This window comes from Acipenser ruthenus, unplaced genomic scaffold, assembly GCF_902713425.1.
Source record: "Acipenser ruthenus unplaced genomic scaffold, fAciRut3.2 maternal haplotype, whole genome shotgun sequence".
Lineage (NCBI taxonomy): Eukaryota > Metazoa > Chordata > Actinopteri > Acipenseriformes > Acipenseridae > Acipenser > Acipenser ruthenus.
In genome coordinates, this window is record NW_026708108.1 from 16898 (window position 1) to 34325 (window position 17428).

The 17428-nt window shown below is 47.1% G+C and overlaps 1 protein-coding gene across 1 annotated transcript; it reads left to right on the plus strand.

Annotated features, from left to right (window-relative positions):
• The first annotated feature begins 678 nt into the window (after positions 1-678).
• Positions 679-14582, plus strand: LOC131729616 (paraneoplastic antigen Ma1 homolog). Its single transcript, XM_059019817.1, has 2 exons — positions 679-847; positions 13738-14582. The coding sequence occupies exons 1-2, from the start codon at positions 679-681 to the stop codon at positions 14580-14582; spliced, it is 1014 nt and encodes a 337-aa protein (XP_058875800.1).
• The last annotated feature ends 2846 nt before the right edge of the window (positions 14583-17428 follow it).

The following is a 17428-nucleotide window of genomic DNA, read 5'->3' on the forward strand; positions in this document are numbered from 1 at the left end:
TAAATATCTTCATGTATATGGAAATTTGAATTTGCTCAATGCAAATATGATGCATTTACTACCAAACTAAATACAAATGCAAATATGTGATGAATACCAAATGCATTTCAAATACACTTCCATACAACAGATATTAGTTGATTGAGCTCTCAATTACTTCATTGAACCCTCAGTTGAACTAATTCAATTTACTATGTCTAATATTGTATTAAGTAACTTGAAATCTTCAATTGTTTACATGTATAAGTGAAACCATTTAATGCCCTTACAAAGAGTTTAATGGTATTGTGTGAGTGCTCTTGAATAGAGGACCCAGATCAGGTCCCCAACAAAGTACTGCCACCTGGTGATCTTGCAGCCTGGACGCTAGTGGTAGCTAATGGAGCAACTATTGATCCTGGTGAAGGTGTTCCAACCTCAAGCTTTCAGGAGAAGCTTACAAAGCTGCTGCAGGAAGAAGGGAAGACGTTGCGTGAGGCCCAGGCTCTATACCCAGCTGAAGCATTGCAAACCACGTCCCCTGAAGCCATACTTCGTGCAGTTGGAGACGTTTTAGAGAAAACGACGAAATCACACAACGAGACTAATGCGTATCGGCGGTTACGAACATTCTCAGGAAGCATTCCTACTCCCTCGGGAGAGGAGGGTTTTGATAGTTGGATGGATCAAACCCGTCTTATGGTTCAAGAGTGTGACTGCTCCAGTAGAGAGAAAAGGAGGAGAATTGGGGAGAGCTTGAAAGGAGCTGCTTTGGAGATTATTCAAGCAGTGAGGGACGCCAACCCTGATGCTAGCCCGATGGACTACCTGGAAGCACTTGGACGCACGTTTGGAACCCCTGAGTCTGGTGAGGATCTTTATTTTGCATTCAGATCATTAAGACAACAGCCTGGAGAAAAGCTGTCTGATTTTTTGAGGAGGCTAGAGAGGTCTTTAAAGAAAGTAGTGCTGAAAGGAGGCATTGCGTCAAGCCGCATTTATCTTGTGAGCATTGAACAGCTTATACGAGGTGCTACTGAGTCTGAGCTGATGCTGATACTGGTGAGATTAAGGGAAAGGAAGGATAACCCCCCTTGCATTCCTGACTCTCCTGAATGAAAGAGGAGGAGCAAGAAGCTGCTCGTCATAAACTGAGCACCAGTGTAAAGCGGATACAAGTCAGAGATGACGAGAACCTGAAACGGTCTGTTTCATGAACTGAAAGCTCAAGTTAAAGAGTTGCAAACTGGCTTTGTTGCCATGATGATGTAGCATAGTCAGTCAAAGGAATCAAGTGTTACTGGAAGTCAAGCAAAGAAGGTTAAGCCTGTTACATTGCAGCCTGATCAAGACTGTGAGATAGAAGCATTGAAGCGTCAGGTACAAGACTTGCAAAAGAAGGTCACTGTATTGAATATGACACCAGTACCATCAATTGTGGACGGGCAAATGCTGAGAACCGCTGGAGCAGCTCGTGCCCACAACAGCAGTAGGCCTCAGGCAGCTAAAGAGTCTGGGGATTACTTCTGCTATCGCTGCGGAGAAGATGGGCATATCGCCAACAAATGCAGCACACCGGAAAACCTTGCTAGGGTGACTAAAAAGCTCATTCGTTCCCTGCGTAAGATGAAACGTGAACAGAGAGGACTAGGCAAGGAGCCTGCCGAGTCTCCTAAGGTGAACTGCTCGGTCAGGAAGAATGCAATAGCCTTAAAGAGGACATGCCACCTTCCCAAAGGGCTAATTGGACCATCATCAGTGATCACAGTGAAGATTTGTGGATGGCCATGTCGTGCTCTGCTAGATAGTGGTTCACAAGTGACCATTATCTTTGATAAGTGGTACTCTCGGTTTCTACCACACCTGCCCATTCACCCAGTCGAAGGATTGGCCATCTGGGGCCTGAGTGACACCAGCTATCCCTATAGAGGATACGTAGTATTAGATTTAGAATTTCCCAAAGATGTTGCAGGAATTCATGTCTATCTCTGTTTTGGCTTTGATCTGCCCAGAACCACGTAGCGCTGAGCAGGTACCTGTCATAATTGGGACTAATGCAAGTATGTTTCAACGTCTAGCCAAACTCTGTGAAGAGACAGCTGGCCCTGACTTTGTTACCTCTCTGCATATCCACCCTTTGTGTTCTCAAGCTTACAGAAAACAGTGGGAACCAAGGAGTAAACTGCAAGACGACTGCATCGGTCAAGTGAAGTGGTTGGGCTCGGGACCACTGACTATTGTGCCCAGAAGCGAGTGTAATGTTATCTGTGGAGTCCGCAGTCCCCTGCTGTTGGAAAAGGGCATCTTCATGATTGAGACACCGCCTAACATAGCACTGCCAAAGTGGGTGTTAGTACAACCTGGAATCCTACCAGCCTCGGCCATTGATGTCAACAGGCTTACTGTTAGATTGAGGAATGAATCGATGAAAGAAACCACATTGCCTATATGGACAGTGCTGGCCCACCTATACAAGACGGACACAGTAGCTCAGGCTCAAAGACAGGACCAACAGATACCTGCCCTTGATCCCCAGCTGTTTGATTTTGGGACATCTTCCATTCCAGAGACGTGGAAGGAGAGACTGAGCAGAAAACTGGCTGAACGAGCCAATGTATTCTCAACTCATGAGTGGGACGTGGGACTGGCTGCAGGAGTTGAACACCCCATCCGGCTTAGTGACTCAAGACCTTTCAGGGAGAGGTCACGAAGACTTGTTGGCAGCAGGCATTATTAAGGAGTCTCGTAGCCCATATGCCTCAACCATAGTTGTAGCCAGGAAAAAGAACGGATCAGTACGAATGTGCATAGACTATTGCACTTTGAACAGCAGGACCATACCAGACCAGTACACCATGCCGCGCATTGATGACGCGTTGGACTGTTTGTCTGGTAGCAAGTGGTTTTCAGTACTAGATCTGCGCAGCGGATATTACCAGATACCTATGGCAGAGGAAGACAAGGAGAAGACAGCATTCATTTGTCCTCTTGGTTTCTACCAATTCGAACGTATGCCGCAGGGTATCACGGGTGCCCCAGCCACTTTTCAGCGGCTAATGGAGAAAGCCATGGGGGATATGAACCTTCTCCAAGTGTTAGTCTACCTTGATGACATAATCGTATTTGGTAAGACGTTGGAAGAACACAAAGAGCGACTTTTGAAAGTTCTTGATCGGCTGGAAGAATGCGGCCTGAAAGTGTCAATAGACAAGTGCCAATTCTGTCAGCCTCAGGTCAAATATGTTGGCCATACTGTCTCTGAACACGGTGTAGCAACTGACCCTGCAAAAGTTGAAGCCGTGGTCAATTGGGAGCAACCTACGAACCTGAAGTCATTAAGATCCTTTCTGGGATTCTGTGGCTATTACAGTAGATTTGTGGCAAACTACTCAGCCATTGTCAGACCATTGACAGAACATACCAAAGGCTATCCACCAGTACAGCGTGGAAAGAAGACCTCCAAAGACAGTGAAAAGTCCTACTTTAAAGAGTCGGAGCCCTTTGGAGACCGTTGGAATGATCAGTGCACCAAAGCATTCCAGAAGATCATTCGCTGCCTTACCAATGCACCGGTATTGGCTTTTGCTGACAGTACTAAGCCCTACATCTTACATGTAGATGCTAGCATGAATGGGTTGGGTGCTGTATTAATCCAGGAATACCCCGAAGGATTGAGACCAGTAGCTTTTGCTAGCCAGAAGTTATCCATGCCCGAACAGCGATACCCAGTACACCAACTTGAGTTCTTGGCAATTAAATGAGCCGTCGTGGATAAATTTCACAATTATCTTTATGGAGCCAAGTTCACAGTGAGAACGGCTAATAATCCTCTCACCTATGATTTGACAACTGCAAAGCTGAATGCTACAGGTCACAGATGGCTTGCAGCTCTTGCCACCTATGATTTTAATATCCAGTACAGACCTGGACGAAACAACGTCGATGCTGACTTACTGTCGCGAAGATTGCATTCTAGTAATCTGACCAGTGAATGGAAAGAAAGAAATCTTGCCTTCAGGTATAAAAGCTGTATGCCATTGGGTGGAAGTAACTGAGTCTCCTGAATTCAACACACGTGTGGTGGATCAATTGGGAGCATCACCTATAGCTATACCCGACTGCTATGCATTTCCAGCCCTTCTGCAATTGAGCCCACTAGAACAGCTGAGCAATAAAGACCTGCAGAAAGCTCAGGAAGTGGACCCAGTGATTGGAGAGATTGGATGTGTTATTAAAAGTGGTCGAGGGCCACAGGCAGTGAAGCACAAACACCCCGACATCACCCTGTTACTGCGTGAGTGGGAGAAACTTGTGATGCAGAATAACCTGTTGTACCGAGTGACTGAAAGAGCTCATGGAAAGGAAGTCCATCAGCTTGTACTGCCTAGCAGATACCGGATGATGGTTTTACAAGCCATGCATGATGAGTTGGGTCACCTGGGAGTGGAGAGAACTACTCAGCTCATAAAAGATCGGTTTTACTGGCCGAAGATGGCATCAGAAGTGGACCAATACATTAAGAACTGTGGAACATGTATCAGACGCAAGACGTTACCCCACAGAGCTGCTCAACTGAACCAGATCAGTAGTGAAGGGCCTCTGGACCTTGTATGCATTGACTTCTTGTCCCTAGAACCTGACTTGAAGGGGATAAACAACATCCTGGTCATCACTGATCATTTTACTCGGTATGCACAGGCCTTTCCCACAAGAGATCAGAAGGCCACCACAGTTGCCAAAGTATTGTGGGAGAATTATTTTATCCATTATGGATTTCCTGCCCGAATCCATTCCGACCAGGGTTGCGATTTCGAGAGTCGGTTAATAAAGGAACTCTTAAGTATGCTGGGAATACGGAAGTACAGAACTACTCCGCGTCATCCTCAAGGGGACCCACAACCTGAGAGATTTAATCATCGGACTCTACTATCCATGTTAGGAACCCTTGACCCGTCCAAGAAGCAGAGATGGAGCCAACATGTCAGTCAGTTAGTGCACGCCTATAACTGCACCAAGAATGACGCTACAAGGTACTCCCCATACTATTTAATGTTTGGGAGAGAAGCTCGTCTTCCGGTGGACCTCTGTTTTGGTGTGTCACCTGACTGTGAATCGTACACAACATACCAGCAGTACGTCGCCAAGCTGAAATCCGAGTTGAAAGAAGCCTATCGGTTATCCACTAATGCTGCCTGCCAAAATCACTTGAGTAACAAAAGACGTTACGATCAGCATGTGCGTAACCAGACATTAGAAGTAGGTGATCGTGTACTTCTACGCAACCTAGGGATACAAGGAAAGCATAAGTTGGAGGACAGATGGAAATCGGTACCACATGTAGTAGTGGAGAAGATGCCTAACTTACCTGTGTACCCTGTCAAGCCTGAGAAAGGAATGGGTATTGTGAAGACAGTTCACAGAGATCACCTGTTACCCATTGGCTACCTAGTGAGGATGCCTGTCAATTCAGAAGTGAAAAAACCGTCACCTAGACCTGTCACCAGAACACAGGCCAAACGGTACCAGAAGAAGGAGGTGCCTAAGAACGTAACACATGAAGATGAAAGCTATGAAGAACAGGGAGACACTTAATCGGAGTCTGATGATGGAGGAGTGTGCTACCATGACCATCCCACTTTAAATGAGAGCATCAATAAGCCCACTGGTTATGACATGCACCCAGAGCTTGGAACTGACCCTGATGGAGCAGAGCTTGTCTTAGAAGAGAGCATTGCCATCTCTTCCCAAGAGCTTGAAAGTTCTGACGGAGAGACTGCCTTGTAGGAAGAGGACGCCCAACACCCAATTGAAGACCCTGTGGTGGACACAGAGCCTAACGAGGGAGACGTCTCTATATTGGCGGAGGGTGGGGATCCTACAATTGAACGTCGTGCTAAGAGAGAAGTGAAGCCTGTCATCTGTTTAACCTATGTTGAGCCAGGAAAACCTTCTGATGTGCCTTTGACCATAATACATCGGGGAATGGTCATTCAAATCAGTAGCAGCTATCCTGAAGTGCAATGTCAGAGTCAGTGCGCTACGTTATGGTGCAATCCATTAGCAAACTGTCACAATTGTAGCTGTAAATACAACCATCTGGTAAAAAGTTAAGTCTGACATCCAGACATTCTAGAAGGGGGAGGATGTAGCCCTGCTGCAAATTTGCGCTATTCCTTTAAATAAAAATGTTGTATTTCTTGTAACATAGTTAGAATGAACCAGAATCACATTTACTAGCTTGCTACACCTAAACACAATTCTATTGGACAGGTTTCCCCTCTGAACCAATTAGCCAACAGGTAGTGGAATTTGGGGGTGTGACTTAGCCTTTTGATTGGGTTTGTGCGAAAGAGAGAAAGAAGGTTCGAGAGAGTGTGAGGAGAGACAGACGCAACGTGAGGGAGTGAAAGAAAAGGTTTATAGTAAAAGAAATATCATCTAAACTATATATTTTGTACTTTACTAGCAGAGTATAAGAGGCTAATATATTTCAGTAAACCAAACGTTTGCTGTAGACAGTCACCATTTTATGGTATAGTCTTTTTTGTTTATTATTAATTTACTTTTCTGCTGGCGTTTGGAACTGTTGCTGAGACCCAGATAGCACTCGGGGTGACCAGGAGAAAGCCCCGAGTACCTCTGGCCACGCTGGAAAAGAAGATTTTTCAGCTGTCGTTGTGTTTATTGTGTCCTTCTACGAACCTACCTTGGAAGCAAGAAACGGAACGGTGTTGCTGGTCGTGAGTACTGCTTGCATTCAAAACAACGTTTTTTGAAAGTATAATTTTGTTGCTTATTTGACATAAATAAGTGAAGGGGCATTTTTTTTTTTTTTTTTATTATTGCCACTACGTACCCGAGCGACGGTTCAGGCCTGCAACGTGATATTTCTTTTATATTGGTGCACATGTTCAGTACACGTGAGTACACGTGTGTGCATGTGTGTGTGGGCCCACTGTAGTGCAAGAGTTTAATTATTTTGCATAGCAACGCATATTATTTAAGAGTAAATATATTATTTGTAATATTGATTGTATGTTATTTATTTTAATACCTAGCCTTTGTTTATTGTGTGTTTATGTTATTATTGAAAATACCTTATTATTGCGCATTTATTTGAGTAAATTGTTTACTTATTTCTATTGGTGTGTGTTGTGTGAGTGGATACTGGGGTTAGTATTTGATAATAATTCCTATTAAGGGGTTGTGGCAAAGTGGTAAAGACGTGCAGGTGAGTGCAGGGCAGAATAATCACACAGACAACGTTGGTACAGGTGCAAGGGTGTTTATTTAATTTAATAAATGTCCAGAGCCTTAAGGCAAACCTGTAAATAATAATAGTGTTGGAAGTGGCACAGCGGCGTGTATCACTTCTGATTATAATCCCACGGGTTTGACCCGTAACCCAAAGTCCCGTTCTTTTCCCCACACAAAACACAAACACAGACACAATTCCGACAGTGCGTGATTTTAGTGCTAGTGGTGCAAAAAGACAGTTCCTGTAGTGGAAAGGTGAGTGGTGATGTCCGGGTTTTTAGCTGGCCTGCGGCTGCAGCTCCGGATCGTGCTCAGTATTCTTGGTGAGAAACGACACACAAGACAAACAGTGTAAATACACAGACAAGCAAAACACTCACGGTTTTTAGTACAAACAAGACGGGCTCCTTCTAGGTTATTTGGTTTAACCATCTGCAAAGGAACAGATCACTCAAGCCATGCCCCCTATTTATACCCTCGCCCATGACCCCGAGGTTAACGAGCGCATCCGCTCCTCCAGTCCTCGGATGCCACGCCGCTTACCGTCTGGGTCACTGAGCTCGGGTGCCATGGCTCCGCCCCCTTCCGAACTGACCGACTTCCATCTACCCTACGGAATAAATTGTCGTGCCATTTCATTAAGGGTACTCTGTTCCTCGTATACCGTGCTCTCACAGGTCGAGAGGGAGATCTAACACTAAGACTCATTCGATCTCTGTCACATATCCCACCGCTCAGAGTGGAGCCGAAGGAACACTCGGCTAAACCTACCTTTCCCATTACTCCCCCCTCCCGGGAAAAATAATCCGCATTTTGGTGGTCTTTCCCTGCACGGTGTACCATATGGTACATGAAGGGCTGCAATGCCAGATACCACCGAGTTATCCGGGCATTGCTGTCCTTCATTGTGCTTAACCACTTGAGTGGGGCGTGGTCAGTGACAAGATCAAATGAGTGTCCCAGCAGGTAGTCTCTTAAAGAGTGAGTAGCCCATTTAATGGCCAAACACTCTTTTTCGACGACGGAGTAGTTGCGCTCCCGAGGGAGCATTTTTTTACTTATATATAGAACAGGATGTTCTACTCCGCCTACCATTTGAGACAGGACTGCACCCAACCCGACATCCGAAGCATCGGTGTGGAGGATGAATCTCTTAGTGAAGTCTGGCGTGATGAGAGCAGGGGCCTGGCAAAGTCTCTGCTTAACAGTATTAAACGCCCCCTGACATTCTTCTGACCATTTAATTAAATTTGGTGCGCTCTTTTTGGTGAGGTCAACTAAGGGATTAACCACTGTGGCATACTCGGGGATAAAGCGGCGGTAATAACCGGCTAACCCCATTAGCGACCGCACTTGAGCCTTGGTTTTGGGGATTGCCGCGTCTACCAAGGCCTGGACCTTGGAGACAACGGGTTTCACCCTGCCATTCCCCATTACAAATCCCAAATATTGTGTTTCTCTTTTGGCAAACGCACATTTTCGCAAGTTAGCTGTCAGCCGGGCTGCCCTTAGAGACTGAAGGACGGCTGTGATCCTAGCCAAATGCTCTCGCCAGGTGGAGCTGTAAATGACCACATCATCAATATACGCTGCCGCATATTCACGATGTGGGTGTAAAACCTGGTCCATCAGTCTCTGGAAGGCGGCGGGCGCACCATGTAACCCAAACGGCATGGTTGTAAAATGAAACAGCCCCTCTGGTGTTGAAAATGCGGTTTTCTCTCTAGAACTACGAGTTAACGGGATCTGCCAATATCCCTTCGTCAGATCCAGAGTGGAGATAAACCTCGCCGTCCCCAGTCTATCTAGGAGTTCGTCGACCCGAGGCATGGGATACGCATCAAACTTGGCAATAGCGTTTACCTTGCGGAAATCAACGCAGAAGCGGTTGGTGCCGTCCTTTTTGGCCACTATCACAATTGGACTGCACCACTCGCTCCTGGAAGGCTCAATCACCCCAAGTTCGAGCATGTCCCATACCTCTTTGCGAACGCCACTCCGTCGACTTTCCGGGATCCGGTAAGGTCTCTCTCGCACTGTGACACCTGGGGGAGAGATAATGTCATATTCAGCAAGGTTAGTTCTACCGGGCGTGTTAGAAAAAACATCGCTAAATTCCTCAATTAACCTGCGTAGTTCACGTTGCTGATCAGGAAGTAACTGTTCCCCCATCGAAATGTTCTTTGTGCCAGAGGGTTCTGGCTCGGGCCCTAAATCATCCTCTATATTGCCTGGGGCTATGAATAAAACCTCTCTTGCCTGCCAGGGCTTTAATAAATTTATGTGATAAATTTCTTTTTTATTACGGCGATCGGGCTGTCTAATTTCGTAATTCACCTTTCCTATAGCCCGAATCACCTCATATGGCCCTTGCCATTTAGCACATAGTTTGGATTCCGCTGAGGGAAGTAGCAGCATTACCTTGTCTCCAGGTCGAAAAGTTCGGATTAATGCATTTTGATTGTAATGCTGCTGTTGTCGATGCTGAGCCGATCTGAGATTGTCTTGGGCCAAACGACCGACCAAATCTAGGCGATCTCTCAGTAGGAGCACATGCTGCACTACATTTTTGGACGAGCCTTTGTGCTCCTCCCACCCCTCTCTCAACAGATCGAGAATGCCGCGAGGCTGTCGGCCGTACAAGAGCTCGAAGGGGGAGAACCCTGTCGAACTCTGCGGCACCTCTCTCACTGCAAAAAGGAGGTAGGGAAGAAGCGATGCCCAATGTTTTTGCTCTTGATTCACAAATCGTCTCAGCATCGCCTTTAGAGTCTGATTAAAACGTTCCACCAAACCGTCCGTCTGTGGATGGTAAACCGACGTTCTGATGGGACGTATTTTTAGTAATTTATATACCTGCTGTAGCGTATTTGACAAGAAATTAGTTCCATGATCAGTCAATATCTCGTTGGGGATCCCTACTCTTGCCATAATCTGCACTAGTTCTTTGGCTATCGCAGCAGCACTAGTGGACCTCAATGGAACTGCCTCTGGGTATCGCGTTGCGTAATCTACCACCACTAATATATGCGTATACCCGGAGTCAGAAGGTAGCAAAGGGCCGACTATGTCCACTGCGATGCGTTCAAAGGGGGTGGAAATAATCGGCAGTGGGACCAAAGGGGCGGGGCGCACTCGACCCGGCGCTACTCTCTGGCAGTCTGGGCATGTGGCTACATATTTCGACACTTCTTTATAAACACCTGGCCAAAAGAATCAAGCCAATATCCGTTCCCTTGTCTTGTCAACTCCGAGGTGCCCCGCAAAAGGGATATCATGCGCCAGCCTCATGACCTCCAGCCGACAAGACGGGGGAACCAATAATTGTGTTACAGGATGTCCTGTGCCCGCGGCCAGGTTTACCCTATATAGTAATTGCCCCTTGATAATGAAGTGTGGAAATACTAGTGCCCCAGCGCCTTCAACATCCTTACCTTCAATAGACCGGACCTGTCCCCGAATGTGCACCAGTGATGGGTCATTGTCCTGCTCCCACACTAGGTTCACATTCGAGTGCCACATGTCCGGTATATTGAGCGGGGCGGGAGTAACATCTGCCCTTAATGGCCCAGTAACCTCGCCCTCTCGGTCACACTGCGTTCCGACCCCCTTCGACTGACGTTTTTCACCGTTATAACAGGCTCCCACCAGCCCCCAGCCTTGTCTCATTAACGCTCCCTCCCATTTCCGCAGCCTTCTCTCTTTGTTTGTTTTTTTCGGCCGGAACAGGGAAGAGAACATTTCCGCTTGAAAGGGAAAAACATTACCAATCATTTCCCCTTCTACTTTTTCTGCCACATTTGCGTGTGTGGCCGGGACTGCCCTTAATTTCAATAAATCTTTATAGTTGGGCCAGTCCCGACCCAGAATAATGGGATGTGGTAACCTTTCCGCTACCCCAACTACCAGGGAACGTTTCATCGGACCGACCGATAAATATGCTTTTACTGTGGGGTATGTTGCCGTGTCTCCATGGATACAGGAGATCGCCACCTGACCTTGTGGCTGCCACACCATACCGCCCAAGAGAGATGCTCTAATTAAGGTCTGACCACACCCTGTGTCCACTAATGCATGGGTCTTCACATTTCCAAAAATCACCTTAACAATACAAGGCCCCTCCCGACCATTTTTCCCTCGCTTACCCGCTTCAGATGCCAGATTACAGACGGCCACGTCACACTCCATCGCAGATGGGCATGACCTAGCCTGATGTCCCGGCTGGCGGCACCTAAAACAGGTAGGGGGAAAGGAGGGCACAGTATTAAATGGTCTGTCCCGCTGCTGGTATGGCAACGGGGCAGGGGCAGCACCTCTACCCCAGCTGGGGGCCAACCTTGGTCTCCATGAAGAGGAGGCAAGGTCGCCCATTGGGGTTGGTGCTCTCGGAGGTCGTTGACCCGGTCCTGGTGGTGGGGCTGATGGAGCAGAGAGAGGAGGTGGGGCTCGGCTGCTCCGTTGATGTAGCGGGGTGAGTAGCCCGGTCTGGGCGGATACCAGGGAGTCCTCGAAGTCCTCAGCGAGCTTGACTGCCTGTTCCAGGGTGTCGGGGTTGTGGCGCCGTATCCATCCTTGGGTCTCGGCGCAGACCACATGACAAAACTGCTCAATAACGATGGCCTCCCCCATCTGGGCAGTTGTTTTTAGCGCCGGGGTGAGCCAGTGTATCATGTGGTCACAGAGTTTCTGCGCGACCACCCTGGGGCGTACGTTCGGGGACCTCCTGTACTCCCTGAACCTCACTCGGTGCGTTTCCTCCGTAATATTCAGACGGCGGAGAATAGCCAGTTTCACCAGGTCATATTGAGCGGCGTCGTCATCCCCCATCGCCTGGTAGGCTGCCTGCGCTTCCCCAATCAGGCAGGGTCCCAGCTGGCTTGCCCAGAACTGTCGGGGCCATGACGCGGTGGTAGCCAGCCGCTCAAATGCCACCAGGTATGCTTCTGGGTCATCATCCGCCGTCATTTTGTGCGTCCTCGCTTTGGGCGCTACAAAGCCGCGTTCTGCTGACGCTGTGGGAGGTATTGCCAGCCCGACCCTCTCGATCAGCGCGGTGTACCTCTCCTCTCTCCGTCTCTCCTCTACCTCCCGTCTGCTGTCCAGCTGCTCCAGCAGCGCCGACAGTGTTGCGTAATCCATCCCTCACTTCTGACAACCACGTGTGGCAAAGTGGTAAAGACGTGCAGGTGAGTGCAGGGCAGAATAATCACACAGACAACGTTGGTACAGGTGCAAGGGTGTTTATTTAATTTAATAAATGTCCAGAGCCTTAAGGCAAACCTGTAAATAATAATAGTGTTGGAAGTGGCACAGCGGCGTGTATCACTTCTGATTATAATCCCACGGGTTTGACCCGTAACCCAAAGTCCCGTTCTTTTCCCCACACAAAACACAAACACAGACACAATTCCGACAGTGCGTGATTTTAGTGCTAGTGGTGCAAAAAGACAGTTCCTGTAGTGGAAAGGTGAGTGGTGATGTCCGGGTTTTTAGCTGGCCTGCGGCTGCAGCTCCGGATCGTGCTCAGTATTCTTGGTGAGAAACGACACACAAGACAAACAGTGTAAATACACAGACAAGCAAAACACTCACGGTTTTTAGTACAAACAAGACGGGCTCCTTCTAGGTTATTTGGTTTAACCATCTGCAAAGGAACAGATCACTCAAGCCATGCCCCCTATTTATACCCTCGCCCATGACCCCGAGGTTAACGAGTGCATCCGCTCCTCCAGTCCTCGGATGCCACGCCGCTTACCGTCTGGGTCACTGAGCTCGGGTGCCATGGCTCCGCCCCCTTCCGAACTGACCGACTTCCATCTACCCTACGGAATAAATTGTCGTGCCATTTCATTAAGGGTACTCTGTTCCTCGTATACCGTGCTCTCACAGGTCGAGAGGGAGATCTAACACTAAGACTCATTCGATCTCTGTCACAGGGGTGCACGTGTATTGAGATGTCCCTTACATAGGTGGAGGCACCGCATTAAAGAAAGAGTACACATATATTTCTAACAGACCAATTATAATTTAAATAAGTATTGGGAACCCATTCCTCGCCACTTACAGTGAGTTAGGTGTTGTTTACTCAATACACTAACAGGAGTGGGAGGGGCATTACATAAATGGAGGCTCCGCTGGGATACTATTTGTCATTTTGTTAGAGAATAGAGTGTCAGTATTCACTCAATAAGCCCTATTTTGAATGCCAGTGCATCATGAATCAGTCAGCCAGTACAGCTGAGCGAGCACAACTGCTTAATTGGTGCAGAGGTGAAGAAATAGACTCTGCCCATGCAGTATTAGTGATTGGTATACCGGAAGGTACCGATATAGCCTTTATTGAAGAAACCATGCACACTATTAAGCTGCTTGGACGCATGAGAGTAAGAGGGAAAACATTTAATGCCCTTACAAAGAGTTTAATGGTATTGTGTGAGTGCTCTTGAATAGAGGACCCAGATCAGGTCCCTAATGAAGTACTGCCACCTGGTGATCTTGCAGCCTGGACGCTAGTGGTAGCTAATGGAGCAACTATTGATCCTGGTGAAGGTGTTCCAACCTCAAGCTTTCAGGAGAAGCTTACAAAGCTGCTGCAGGAAGAAGGGAAGACGTTGCGTGAGGCCCAGGCTCTATACCCAGCTGAAGCATTGCAAACCACGTCCCCTGAAGCCATAATTCGTGCAGTTGGAGACGTTTTAGAGAAAACGGCGAAATCACACAACGAGACTAATGCGTATCGGCGGTTACGAACATTCTCAGGAAGCATTCCTACTCCCTCGGGAGAGGAGGGTTTTGATAGTTGGATGGATCAAGCCCGTCTCATGGTTCAAGAGTGTTACTGCTCCAGTAGAGAGAAAAGGAAGAGAATCGGGGAGAGCTTGAAAGGACCTGCTTTGGAGATTATTCAAGCAGTGAGGGACGCCAACCCTGATGCTAGCCCGATGGACTACCTGGAAGCACTTGAACGCACGTTTGGAACCCCCGAGTCTGGTGAGGATCTTTATTTTGCATTCAGATCATTAAGACAACAGCCTGGAGAAAAGCTGTCTGATTTTTTGAGGAGGCTAGAGAGGTCTTTCAAGAAAGTAGTGCTGAAAGGAGGCATTGCGTCAAGCCGCATTGATCTTGTGCGCATTGAACAGCTTATACGAGGTGCTACTGAGTCTGAGCTGATGCTGATACAGGTGAGATTAAGGGAAAGGAAGGATAACCCCCTTGCGTTCCTGACTCTCCTGAATGAAATCCGCAAAGAGGAGGAGCAAGAAGCTGCTCGTCATAAACTGAGCACCAGTGTAAAGCGGATACAAGTCAGAGATGACGAGAACCTGAAACGGTCTGTTTCATGAACTGAAAGCTCAAGTTAAAGAGTTGCAAACTGGCTTTGTTGCCATGATGATGCAGCATAGTCAGTCAAAGGAATCAAGTGTTACTGGAAGTCAAGCAAAGAAGGTTAAGCCTGTTACATTGCAGCCTGATCAAGACTGTGAGATAGAAGCATTGATGCATCAGGTACAAGACTTGCAAAAGAAGGTCACTGTATTGAATATGACACCAGTACCATCAATTGTGGACGGGCAAATGCTGAGAACCACTGGAGCAGCTCGTGCCCACAACAGCAGTAGGCCTCAGGCAGCTAAAGAGTCTGGGCACCATGTCGTGCTCTGCTAGATAGTGGTTCACAAGTGACCATTATCTTTGATAAGTGGTACTCTCGGTTTCTACCACACCTGCCCATTCACCCAGTCGAAGGATTGGCCATCTGGGGCCTGAGTGACACCAGCTATCCCTATAGAGGATACGTAGTATTAGATTTAGAATTTCCCAAAGATGTTGCAGGAATTCAAGTCTATCTCTGTTTTGGCTTTGATCTGCCCAGAACCACGTAGCGCTGAGCAGGTACCTGTCATAATTGGGACTAATGCAAGTATGTTTCTGCGTCTAGCCAAACTCTGTGAAGAGACAGCTGGCCCTGACTTTGTTACCTCTCTGCATATCCACCCTTTGTGTTCTCAAGCTTACAGAAAACAGTGGGAACCAAGGAGTAAACTGCAAGACGACTGCATCGGTCAAGTGAAGTGGTTGGGCTCGGGACCACTGACTATTGTGCCCAGAAGCGAGTGTAATGTTATCTGTGGAGTCCGCAGTCCCCTGCTGTTGGAAAAGGGCATCTTCATGATTGAGACACCGCCTAACATAGCACTGCCAAAGGGGGTGTTAGTACAACCTGGAATCCTACCAGCCTCGGCCATTGATGTCAACAGGCTTACTGTTAGATTGAGGAATGAATCGATGAAAGAAACCACATTGCCTAGTGGGACAGTGCTGGCCCACCTATACAAGACGGACACAGTAGCTCAGGCTCAAAGACAGGACCAACAGATACCTGCCCTTGATCCCCAGCTGTTTGATTTTGGGACATCTCCCATTCCAGAGACGTGGAAGGAGAGACTGAGCAGAAAACTGGCTGAACGAGCCAATGTATTCTCAACTCATGAGTGGGACGTGGGACTGGCTGCAGGAGTTGAACACCCCATCCGGCTTAGTGACTCAAGACCTTTCAGGGAGAGGTCACGAAGACTTGTTGGCAGCAGGCATTATTAAGGAGTCTCGTAGCCCATATGCCTCACCCATAGTTGTAGCCAGGAAGAAGAACGGATCAGTACGAATGTGCATAGACTATCGCACTTTGAACAGCAGGACCATACCAGACCAGTACACCATGCCGCGCATTGATGACGCGTTGGACTGTTTGTCTGGTAGCAAGTGGTTTTCAGTACTAGATCTGCGCAGCGGATATTACCAGATACCTATGGCAGAGGAAGACAAGGAGAAGACAGCATTCATTTGTCCTCTTGGTTTCTACCAATTCGAACGTATGCTGCAGGGTATCACGGGTGCCCCAGCCACTTTTAAGAACATAAGAACATAAGAAAGTTTACAAACGAGAGGAGGCCATTCAGCCCATCTTGCTCGTTTGGTTGTTAGTAGCTTATTGATCCCAGAATCTCATCAAGCAGTTTCTTGAAGGATCCCAGGGTGTCAGCTTCCACAACATTACAGGGGAGTTGGTTCCAGACCCTCACAATTCTCTGTGTAAAAAAGTGCCTCCTATTTTGTGTTCTGAATGCCCCTTTATCTAATCTCCATTTATGACCCCTGGTCCTTTTTTCTTTTTTCAAGTCAAATAAGTCCCCCGGGTTGACATTGTCTATACCTTTTAGGATTTTGAATGTATGAATCAGATCGCCGCGTAGTCTTCTTTGTTCAAGACTGAATAGATTCAATTCTTTTAGCCTGTCTGCATACGACATGCCTTTTAAACCTGGGATAATTCTGGTTGCTCTTCTTTGCACTCTTTCTAGAGCAGCAATATCCTTTTTGTAACGAGGTGACCAGAACTGAACACAATATTCTAGGTGAGGTCTTACTAATGCATTGTAGAGTTTTAACATTACTTCCCTTGATTTAAATTCAACACTTCTCACAATATATCCAAGCATCTTGTTAGCCTTTTTTAAAAATTCACCACATTGTCTAGATGAAGACATTTCTGAGTCAACATAAACTCCTAGGTCTTTTTCATAGTTCCCTTCTTCAATTTCACTATCTCCGATATGATATTTATAATGCACATTTTTATTGCCCGCATGCAATACTTTACACTTTTCTCTATTAAATTTAATTTGCCATGTGTCTGCCCAATTTTGAATGCTGTCTAGATCATTTTGATTGACATTTGCTGCTTCAACAGTGTCTGCCACTCCTCCTATTTTTGTGTCATCTGCAAATTTAACGAGTTTGCTTACTATATCAGAGTCTAAATCATTAATGTAGATTAGGAATAGCAGAGGACCTAATACTGATCCATGTGGTACACCACTGGTTACCTCACTCCATTTCGAGGTTTCTCCTCTAATCAGTACTTTCCTTCAGTGGCTAATGGAGAAAGCCATGGGGGATATGAACCTTCTCCAAGTGTTAGTCTACCTTGATGACATAATCGTATTTGGTAAGACGTTGGAAGAACACAAAGAGCGACTTTTGAAAGTTCTTGATCGGCTGGAAGAATGCGGCCTGAAAGTGTCAATAGACAAGTGCCAATTCTGTCAGCCTCAGGTCAAATATGTTGGCCATACTGTCTCTGAACACGGTGTAGCAACTGACCCTGCAAAAGTTGAAGCCGTGGTCAATT

Bases quoted from the DNA above. Each gene is read 5' to 3' on its own strand.
- LOC131729616 (XM_059019817.1), top strand. From the start codon at position 679: ATGGTTCAAGAGTGTGACTGCTCCAGTAGAGAGAAAAGGAGGAGAATT. The intron at 848-13,737 runs GTGAGGATCTTT...GTGATCTTGCAG, and splicing joins GTTTGGAACCCCTGAGTCTG to CCTGGACGCTAGTGGTAGCT.